Consider the following 10,626-nt stretch of genomic DNA (forward strand, 5'->3'; position numbering starts at 1 on the left):
ATTAAACATACATATATGGGCGAAGTGAATGCTAAGAGCGAAGAAACTACAGAAAAACATATAGTTGGGGGGGCTGGCTATATGCGGCATTTCTGTACTCAACTTGCCGCCTAGATACGATACATATAACGTGTTAAATATATAAAACTATAGAATATGTAATGTGTATTTAAAAAAAATTGTTATTCTGTTATACCCACTCCTCGAGACTTGCCTTAGCTTGGTGGCTTACAAATTACACTTTTATCTTACGAGAAAGTGTTACACAGATTGCTTTCTGTCGAAAAATACAAATGAGCTGGAATACGTTTGGCGATTTTTTTGTAAATGGAACGCTTCATGTTCTGTTTCTGTTTCGGTTCTGTTCTGTTCTCGATTGATGTGCATATTGATAGATTGAAAACGTTTATAAATCTGTATGTTCTGTATCTGTTTTTTTTTTTTTTTTATGGCGTCTTTCAGTCAATGACCACGCGGGTGAGGAGTATGCCGCGCTTGCTCAGCCACAATCTATAAATACCGAATAAATAATTATCAATCAATGCCCAGAGATTGCGGACCGAGATGGCGTGGCTGATGCTTACCCAAAGCCGGCACCAAGCAGCAAGGACAGGACATTGGTGAACAGCAGCGAGTAGAGGATTTCGCGGGAGAACAGCGATTGGGCGCCCAAGCGCTTCAAGCGTATGGAGTAGCCGCCAGTAGTCTTCTTTTTCTCATCCTCGTCGCCGGCCTTATGCACAGCCTCGAACTTCCAGTTTCTGTAAAACAACGATATCTTTATTACACATTGTTCCACAAATATTAATGCTCGCTCGTACTTGGGAGGCTGCTCATCTGCGCTGCGATTCCAGTTCTGCAACCAATCTCCATTGTCTGTGTTCTGTTTTTCTCCGGCCTGCCAACAAAAGAAACGTCCACGAGTATAGTGTCAAGTTCTTCGCCAAGGTTGAACCTCCGTTTCCTCCGACTTACCTTTGTCCAATAGTTAATGTACACGTTTCTCAGCTCATCATCGGGACAGAGTTCCGTTTGTGGACTGTTCGGTGGGCTCTTGGGGCTGTCTCGGGGCGTATCACGACGAGAGCTGGCCAGCGAGACCACACGGCTCGACTGGTTCGATTCGCGCTGTGCCTCGCGCAACAGGCGCAGATACTCCTCCCCATTGTTGAACGGCAACGGTGTGATTCTGTCGGGGCTCTTGATACCGGCCATGGCAGCTGTTGTGCTCAGTTCAATCCAAGATTCTGCAAAAGTAAATCACATGGAATTGGGTCATTATGATGAACAACAAGCAACAAAGAGTAAAACAAATAAACAGGAGCGTCAGAAAGCTGTAGCCAAATGCTGTGAAACTATCTACATACATATTGAGCTGTTTGTATTGGGTGCTGGTTAAACATATACATATGTATGTAGTCTTCGTTTGTTTGCCTAAAATGTTTTGTGCTACATTTTTCATTCTGTAAAGCAAATACTCGGACCGAAAAGACTGTACTTGCCTAAGCTGGTCAGAAATTAGCTTAATTTACATTTCGAGAGTTATCTTAGCCTTTGGATAAGTATGCATCACTCCGCTCATAAGAGATTCGTGAGACAAAGAAGTTTGAAATTCACTGGGAACTTTGTTCGAAAAGATTCGCGTGAGACACCACACAGTTTGACATTCACTGTGAAAAGCCGTTCAACGCCCGCTGTGGCTCCAAAAATACAACGTCGTCACCCCTTTGCCAGCCTTTGTTTTTGTTTGCTTAAACGTAAATAAAATCTTTCCCCTGTGCGCGCGCGCCTTAATGTCTGTGTGTGCGTTCATCTGTGTACGTGTACGTGTACGTGTGCCCGTGCCCCATTGATAAGGCAAACACCGCATTACCCTACCTTCCCCACACAATTTCCGTTTCTTTTATTGGAGCAAGCGTGTACACACACATACCTACAAACAAATGCAAACACAGACACGTTTTCAAAGCTTATCAAAATAACGAGAAATTGTATTTTCAAAGCGATGCAATATGTCTGTGGGGACAATCGTGTGCAAATTCCACGCGAGAGATGCTTGGCTGGCTGATAAGGAGAACACAACAATAACGGCAACTAATTTAGTAAAAATTTCACAGACCGAATCAATTAGAGAGCAGCACAGGGGAAGGGCGAGAAAAGCAATGTGCAGGTTTCACTCACGTGGCAGACCTATCATGCTGGGCTGACAAACAAATACTAAATGATGCGTCTAGACAGGGTCTCAAAGATTTATTCGTAGCCATTTTTGCAAACCCAAAGCCAGGTAGGCCTTGGATTAGGGCGCACAGGTGACCACAGTATCGGAAATACCCACTGTATAGTGTACACGGAACAGGTACGAAGGGAAACGCTAAGACAAAAGTGTGTTTAGGGGTGGCAAAAACATGGCTTGCTGACTCACGGCACGTAGGCCGAGTGCAACAGTATATGTGTGTGTCCAGTCTCTGTCTCCCTCTCGCTTTCTTTTGTTGTTTGCATCTCTTGATGCGCAGCTGCTGCTGCTGCTCTGATGTTGTCCCTGAGCCACGGCCCATTGAACCGCCTTTTATTGGATGACTCCTCCATATCATGCATGCATGAGTGGTAGTATCTGTGTGTGTGTGTGTGTGTATGATGATGATAAGTAGGCAAAGCCAAAAAATAATTGAGGCTAAAGTCAAAGTCGCAATTTCTGGAATATGTGGGAATCAACAACAATCATGGGAGCAGAGGGAAATGCCCTCCTACAATTGCTTCTTAAAATATTTATTTAAAAATTATTTAAGCAAACAACAACGAGAGGGGGGGTAGGCGTGGGCACTTTGACGTCAAACGGTAAAGTGCAAAGTAAAGAGATATGGCATGAGAGTGAATGGTCATGCACTCTCTCAGTGCAAATTGGTGGAGGAGGGCAATGCCAGCGAAGGAGAAAGAGGGTACAGCCTCTTTGTTTTCACTCTTTTTTTGCGGCGAAGTTGTGGCTCTTTGTTGCCATACTGCTGCAAAGAGGCGCAACAAAGCAAAGCCTTGAAATGGAAGATGCGGGAGGGGCGGATACAAGTGGAGCACTGGGGAAAATACGAATATGCGGATACAAACAAAACACAAACACAAACATCTATTTATAACGCGTCGTCACAGCCACAACTACAACAAATAACACGCAGAGACATAGCGTGTTAAAAAAAGGTATATCAAGTAAAAGGTAAGTCCAGACTACTTAATGCGCATTGTTATTGTTAACGCAGATAATGAAATTTCACAATACACAGAAAATAGCTATGCCGAAGCAAAACCAAAACAACTTACCGCCCAGCAAATCTTCAGTCGATTTTGGTGTCGTAGACATTTTGTTTAGGTATTTGTGTGTGTTTGTGGGTATATGGTAGGGCTTTCTGGGTTCAGAGTGTTCAACACTTGTACACCAAAAGATAACTCGTTCTCCGCTGCTATTTATTCAGATTAAATTCAAATTTAATTTATTCTCCTTGTTTTTGCCAGTCTTCTTTGAGCCCTTTTGTTATTATTCGCACGTTTGCCTGCTTGTGTGTGTTGTGTATTCGCTTTTTGTGTCAATGTATGAGTGAGAATATGCGTTTTACTTTTTGTTTGAAGCTGCGCTGATTCTCCGTCTGTGCACTGGTTGATTGATACTATTGTTTTCGTTCTAACCAAGCTAACAGCTTGCACTTTAAATATTGCAACTTTGTCCAATGCTTAGCCGAAGCGCTCTCTTTTAGGATTAAAATAAACGGAAAATCGTTCCGTTTAACAAAACAGGAAATACTACGCACCCGCCAAGCTTAATGCCAGTGTGACCACGACTTATCGATCACATATATGGTCTTACCCTCATAAATATATCGAAAATATGTCGCAAGATAAAAAATATACCGTAAAAATACTGACGTTCAAGTTTCATCATATTCCTCGTTTTTTATATTCTGTTGAATATCACTAGGTAGCTAAGAGTCTGAGCTCTAAACTCATAAATTTATCCGATTAAGGAATGACTTTCCTACAAGACTGGCTAATTTTAAGTTCTCATCTTCATTGAATTGTTTACAAAATAAGGTTTAAGCAAAACCGGTCAACAACAATTTATACTAAATTAATTTTCTTACATGGTAACTACACGCCAACTACACCTTTGCTACATTTTAATTACTTGTTTATGTTTTTATCAAAACCGACACCTGAAGAGGAAATGTGTTTCACAAACGCCCTATGGAAACGCCAGTGTGAAAAACCTCCGTTATCCACTTTGGAACATATTTGAAAAATTTAGATTTTATATGGCAAAGAATCAGGAATGCGATGCTGATATTCGACGTGGCCTGGGACATGGCTCTAAATGGCAGTACTACACGGTTTCTACATCTTAAAAATGACTATCAAAACTATACAATTTACAAATTTACCGATAAGTCGACTACATATATTGCACTCGGCGTTTATTGTTATCGCGTTTTTAAAAACAAATCGAACGTTTCCAAGTCACTTTTTGCTACATTTCGCACAAAATAAAAATTATTTCCCAGCACTATCGTTCTAGGCGAGATGTACAGGTCTTTCTGCGGATCGTACTGGGCACGTCCCAGTAGTTTAAGGAACTCGTGACGTTCACGCAGCCGGAATTCGCGCGAGGCCAGCAACTCGGCGCATTGCACTATCTGGGAATGCGGCAGGCCCATATCCTTGTGAATATAGCTGAATCTCTCTACCAGATCATCGGGACCTGCAAGGAGACATATAAAGTCTATCAATTTGAGAGGACAGCATTTTCCAATCAACTTACGGATCATCATCAGACGGGGCTTGCGAACAATCAGGGATTGCAGCTCCCTGGCACTGAAACCCATTTCCTCGCGGAGGGTAAACACAGATCTACGCAGATGTTCCATATTATATGTGATCAAATTTGGCTCTTTGGTGGCCATTAGACGCAGGTCGTGCCCACTCAAACGAAACTCCTTTTGGAAGTAGCCCAGGCGGCGATCCACGCGTTTCGTAGAGAACATCAGCCAAAACGGATTCTGTGTGAAGATGCGCTGTCTGGCCTCGTCCGAAAATCTTTTGCTCTTCAGGTACTCTACGCGCGTCTGCAAATCATCCTGATCCTCTTTGAACAGCAGCGGATTCTTTGTGACCATCTTGCCAAAGTCATCGGGTGCAATGCCCTGGTCCGCGAGAAAGGACAAACACGGTTTGATATTCTTCTCAAAGTCTAGGCGGAGAACAAACTGTCCCAGACCCTTGCGTCTCTCTATGCTGTGCAGATCCACGCCCAGGCTAACAAGCTGCTGCAGTGTGCTCGAGCTATTGACATAGGCGGCCAGATTAAAGGACGGCACGTGGGCTTCCCGGCTCCCAAAGTCCAAGGCAACTGCACTGGAATGTTCAGGCGCTGGCTCCAGTTCCTTGTCATTTGGTTTTGTGGCCACATCTATTGATTTGATTGTATCCGCCTCACTTTGTATACTTCGGTTGGCTCGTATATGCCGGCATTGAGCGCAAATTGCCTCGAATTTCGCTGCATTTTGTGAACTTTTTATAATGTTACGTATTGCAGAGCCAAACATGATGCAGTCGATATATTTATCAGCAGGAAGTGTTGGAAAATGATTGAAATAACCGCAACTAGTGGGTAATCGATATACATCGATATACGTAAATCGGAGACTGCCTGTCACACTCTCGATCTGGTTGATCTTTGATTTTCATAATTTCTTTATTGTTTGTACAGCGCAAAATTAAGTGACATATTGTGGCTTTCGTGTAGTGTTGCTGGCCAAAGACCTTTTTGGATTATAGTGTTTGGTTTTGTTGGACAAGCTGGAAACGATGGACAAGCTACGCCGCGTTCTGAGTGGAGATGAGCCCACACCGGAGGAGGAGAGCAGCATAATAACACAGGTGAAAACCATTGTTTATTGCAGCCCCATTAACCACTGATCCCATTTGCAGCTAAAGATGGCGGTTGGCTCGATTAGGGCACGTTACTGCTACCGCTACCCTACCATACGCCCCCGCGATCACATGAAGGCAGAGCAGCTGTGACTCAACGCTTATCAGCCGTATTAATTATTTTACCGCCATTATTTATACATAAATGCAGATTAACGACATGTCCACACTGAGCTGGTCCACACGCATCAAGGCATTTTGCATTTGCTTTGTCTTGGGCATCTTTCTATCTCTGTTGGGCTCCATTGCTCTCTTTCTGCACCGCGGCATTGTGGTCTTTGCGGTTTTCTACACACTGGGAAACATCATCTCGATGGCCAGGTGAGGCTCCGTTGTTTCACATCTTGGTTTTCACATGGACCAGCTAACGAGTTTGTCTTCTCCCGTACACGCCGTATATCCAGTACTTGCTTCCTGATGGGCCCCTTCAAGCAGGTCAAGAAAATGTTCGCCGACACGCGCCTGATAGCCACCAGCATTGTGATCGTGGCCATCGTTATGACATTCATTTCCGCCATAGTGGTACAGCATGATCCCATTTTATCCCATTTAAAATTATAATTTTCTTTTGATTTGTATTGTTTTTTTCGTTTATCCGTTTTTAGTTGAAAAAGGCTGGACTCACGCTTATATTCATAATCATACAATCGTTGGCCATGACCTGGTATTCCCTCTCTTACATACCCTATGCACGGGATGCGGTCAAGAAGACCGTCTCGGCATGTTTCGAGGTGTAGACAGAATGAAACGTTCTCGCTGCGTTTCGGTATTTGTACATAACTCGAGAATTTCAAAATACGTCTCTTAATTTAATTAACAAAAATCGATTAAACAACAATTGTATTAATCTAGCATTAGCACGTAGATATTGATTTTACATTTACTTTAATTTTCGCCCATTCACAAGTATTGCCTTTGGTTCTCCTTTTTCAATAAATATATATATATTATATACATATATACATTTAAATATGTTTTGTATTTAATTTAATCAGTACAGTTTTCATTGAGTGTATGTACAACGTGTGATTCCGTTCTTTGATTTGCTTTTGTCTTTTCCACATTGTCGGTTGGTTTGTTTAGTTTTTGTTTGTAGCTTTCAGTTCTTAACTTATTTCACCTTCTTCTCTTTCTGCGGCGTCAAGTTACCTAAAAGAGCGGAGACGAAAGGTTTTTTTAGATCGTTTGAAAAGTAACAAAATGAGTTAAACTATTTTAATTTTAATGTCGTAGTGCGCAGTGCTTGGGGCATCAATGGATTTACTTCTCGACACTTGTGCTATTTATTTGATGGCAATGCAATCCAAAGAGAAATAGAGAGACAAAATAGATAGATAGATAGAGAGAGAGAGGGGGAGAGATGGCAGGGAGAATCATGAGTTCAGAAAGACGGAGAATTGCGATTAAAACAATTGAAAGAGAGCCAAAAATTAACACAAAGTCAAAAAGTGCAGATCAAATGTTAGCTATAAATCAGAAGCAACATTGGAAGTATTAACAATGAAAATTGGTTCATATATTCAAGATTATCTACCCGTCGAAGGCTCAATTGATTGCGTAGGGTACATATACATATATCACCGTTAATCTTCAGTTTATTTCCCATTTTCATCTTCTTCTAACCAATGTTGTCTGCTGGCCTAAGCTTGAACTTGGACGTACCTTTTGATGGCGACGGCGATGGCGAAATGGCAGGACTTTGGTTTTTTCTCTTCGTGGGCAACGAGGTTTCCTTTTTCAGCTGGCGTTGCTGCAGAAAATTAACAATTTATAATACTGGAAATGGCAGATTGTAGGCGACAAACCTGCCATAAAACAGCTACAGCCACAAATGCCACCGAGATGATCACTTGAATCGACAGCCACAGGACAATGTTGATGGCTTGCGTGCGCTCAAACAACTCCTTGCCATTCTTAATGCAAAGAATGGCCTCGGAGACCATGATGGCGCCGTAAACCCAACACTGGGTGCCGACTCTCTTGCAGCGAGTATCAGTGACATATACATAATATTGCCTGCAAAAGATGGAACAGCCATATAAAAAAGGTTTTGGGGTTGGGAGACTAAGAACTCACCTGACCGATGGCGCCACAAATAGACCAATGAATATCAGACGTCCAATAACAATGAAGTGATCTGGTGGCATCTCGAAGATATGCTTCAAGAAGAACGTATTCAATTCTGTAACCTGCCAGAAGATGACCAGCTGAATGACGGCCGCAAATCGCATGGCCGTTGACTTTGGATCCAGCCAGCGAATGGCCGTCCAGCTCTCCGGAGTAAACTGCAGCATGGCACGCTTGATCTTGCCCGTTGTGGTGGATATATCCTTGATGCTGGCCCACTTGTATTCCCGCATTTCGAGCATTTTACAGATCCAGAGGCCGACATAAATTCCCAAGCCATTGCAGATAATCACATCCAGAATGAGTGCATCCCACCAGCATTCGATAAAGTTCGGCAGCAGATGGGCAAAGGTGATCTCGGTGATTTCCCACATCACCGATATGGCCCACAGAATGCCCATGTGACGGATGAGGATGGCCTTGAAGGCCCAGCCTAGGAAGTGGCCCCAGGCAAACACATCCAAATGTCCCTTGACACGGTCCCAGCTGATGTCCGTACAATTGACACCGTATTCCTGAAATAGACAAAGACCGAGATACAATGTATACATGCATACTGCAGCACTAGAAGCCATAGGAATATGCCATTGCTACCTTTTCCATGTCGATGTGAAAGTTCTTCAGTTTGGGATCGATCCAATAGAATATGCTCCGTATTGTTGGATAGTTTTGGAACATCAGAAACTGCAGCGAGAGCAGATACAGCACCGAACAGCCAAACAGTATCCTCCAGAAGGCCGGATGCGGCCTCGTAAATGGTCCATTGGGTAATGCCAGCACCGAGATGATCAGAAAGAAGAACACAATGCAGAGGAGGCCGGCCCAAAGATTATCGTCCACATTCGTCTCGTTTCTGAAAGGATATAGCATGGGCATACCCATTGTGTAAATGAATTGATCTCTGGCTATCTTGTCGAATTTCTTTGCTCCCTGGTCTGACAGACCATTTCTTATCAGCATAGTCGCACGTTTCGGTTGCGGGGTGAATGAATTGTGCTGTATGTAGCCGTAAAGTATCGTCGTTTTGTTTTCGCTCTCTATATATGAACTATATATACGTGCGTATTTTAGTTTTGTGAACCTTGAGCCGCCTGAAATGACACTTTTGGCTGTGTATGCATGCATGACATTTACTCGTTTGCCTCAAACACTTTCGATACAAGCAAGGTCCGCCACACATCATGCAACGAAAGATCAATAGTGTCGCGGTCATCGTCGTCGGGTCGGTGGTTGCTCCTTACCTGACGAAGGCAGTGTACATCACGGCCAGCACGGAGACGGCCAGCAGTGTAATGGTGTGGGGCTTGTAGAAGAAATCCAGTGAAATGTCATCCACAGGACGTTCGTTGACAATGACAAAGGTCTTGGCGATTTCCTCCTTGCGTTTGCGTTGTGCTCCAGCACTGTTGGTACCATTGTCGCTGCCACGCCGTTCCTTCGTTGGGGTGGCAGGAGCACTGGCTGCTCCTGATTTGTACGCAGGTGGGTGATCACCATCGGCCGACGGCGTACCACGTGAGTTGGAACGCTTCTTCATGGCCTGGCTTCTAGAAAGTCACTCTAAATTTGATTATCAGATGTAAGCGGATGGCGTGATGGTGGGGTGGCGCTGGCGGTGGCGGCGTTGTTAGGCGGACTGATTGCTGCTGATGGGTGGTGTGGTGGTGGCTCAAATACATGCGGGGAGAGCAGCGGGTTGCGCAACATTAGTTTGTCGGCTTGATTTCTACGGCTTTGCCGCTGTCAAAATCGCCCTGGTCCGTGTCCTGTGTCAGCTGTCAGCAATGCCTCACGCATAGATGACCGATTGTTGTTAAATCAATGTGATTTTATTTAATCTTTTGCCAGCAATGTCTATTGTTGTTAATTAACATGCGCGCGGCAGTGTGACAGTTTGACTGCTTAGCCCACTTAGCCCCCTCTATTTAAACAGTTCAACGACTTGAGGTGAATGGCGTCAAATATTACTGATTGTAAATTCTTCTTGTAGACTCTGAGCTAAAAAAAAGCCACGATACCTTTCACCTGAACAGCGCAAAAATTTATTCAATTTTCATTTATTTTGGCGGATTATTAAAGTACCCTTTTGGGGGTACAATGGGTTAATTGTTCTCCGTCAAGGATTGGATACCATATTTCTCGATTTTGATATTCCGTGGAATATTACTAGCTCCATAGATCTCTCAGCCCTGCCCATCTAATTTTATCCAATTAATGATTAAATTTTCTACTTGACTAGCTTGTTTTAAATACTTGACTTATTTTCCTGCGACGGTAATTCCGTTAATTGTTTTTGCACCAATTTTGGCGCCTCAACAACAATATATCGTCTCGTATATCGATAAGAAGTCAAGTTAGCCCACTAAGCCCTCCTCTATTTAAACAGGATAAGAACTTAGTTAAACCACGGAAAATAGTACATATAGTACATAATTCTTCTTGTAGATCCATCTATTTAAGAAAAACCACAATATCTTTCACCTGAACTGAACTTTACTGTACGCTGCCGTACACGTAAGGTAATAAGATAGT

At 43.2% G+C, this 10,626-nt stretch overlaps 4 protein-coding genes across 5 annotated transcripts; 1 reads left to right on the plus strand and 3 right to left on the minus strand.

The window, feature by feature from the left end:
• Nucleotides 1–432: 432 nt before the first annotated feature.
• LOC108151526 lies at nucleotides 433–3,781 on the minus strand. Of its 2 annotated transcripts, none has more exons than XM_017280175.2 (5): nucleotides 3,310–3,781; nucleotides 976–1,247; nucleotides 822–898; nucleotides 585–761; nucleotides 433–510 (listed from the first exon to the last, which is right to left on the minus strand). In XM_017280175.2, exons 1-5 carry the CDS (start codon nucleotides 3,347–3,349, stop codon nucleotides 459–461), a joined length of 618 nt encoding a protein of 205 aa, XP_017135664.1. In that variant the 5' UTR covers nucleotides 3,350–3,781; the 3' UTR covers nucleotides 433–458. The 2 variants fall into 2 exon arrangements, with proteins under 2 accessions (XP_017135664.1, XP_017135665.1); XM_017280176.2 differs by lacking the exon at nucleotides 3,310–3,781 and adding an exon at nucleotides 2,182–2,271.
• Nucleotides 3,782–4,416: 635 nt separating this feature from the next.
• Nucleotides 4,417–5,604, minus strand: LOC108151524 (transcription termination factor 3, mitochondrial). Its single transcript, XM_017280174.2, has 2 exons — nucleotides 4,799–5,604; nucleotides 4,417–4,738 (listed from the first exon to the last, which is right to left on the minus strand). The coding sequence occupies exons 1-2, from the start codon at nucleotides 5,580–5,582 to the stop codon at nucleotides 4,461–4,463; spliced, it is 1,062 nt and encodes a 353-aa protein (XP_017135663.1). The 5' UTR covers nucleotides 5,583–5,604; the 3' UTR covers nucleotides 4,417–4,460.
• Nucleotides 5,605–5,822: 218 nt separating this feature from the next.
• Nucleotides 5,823–6,873, plus strand: LOC108151527 (vesicle transport protein SFT2A). Its single transcript, XM_017280177.2, has 4 exons — nucleotides 5,823–5,916; nucleotides 6,119–6,288; nucleotides 6,372–6,489; nucleotides 6,573–6,873. The coding sequence occupies exons 1-4, from the start codon at nucleotides 5,845–5,847 to the stop codon at nucleotides 6,702–6,704; spliced, it is 492 nt and encodes a 163-aa protein (XP_017135666.1). The 5' UTR covers nucleotides 5,823–5,844; the 3' UTR covers nucleotides 6,705–6,873.
• Nucleotides 6,874–6,937: 64 nt separating this feature from the next.
• On the minus strand, nucleotides 6,938–9,999 carry LOC108151521 (phosphatidylserine synthase 1). The gene is made up of 6 exons (XM_017280172.2): nucleotides 9,336–9,999; nucleotides 8,689–8,947; nucleotides 8,044–8,609; nucleotides 7,773–7,983; nucleotides 7,630–7,717; nucleotides 6,938–7,116 (listed from the first exon to the last, which is right to left on the minus strand). The coding sequence occupies exons 1-6, from the start codon at nucleotides 9,629–9,631 to the stop codon at nucleotides 7,079–7,081; spliced, it is 1,458 nt and encodes a 485-aa protein (XP_017135661.1). The 5' UTR covers nucleotides 9,632–9,999; the 3' UTR covers nucleotides 6,938–7,078.
• Nucleotides 10,000–10,626: the final 627 nt, after the last annotated feature.

The sequence above is a fragment of the Drosophila miranda genome, chromosome XR (assembly GCF_003369915.1).
Source record: "Drosophila miranda strain MSH22 chromosome XR, D.miranda_PacBio2.1, whole genome shotgun sequence".
NCBI lineage: Eukaryota > Metazoa > Arthropoda > Insecta > Diptera > Drosophilidae > Drosophila > Drosophila miranda.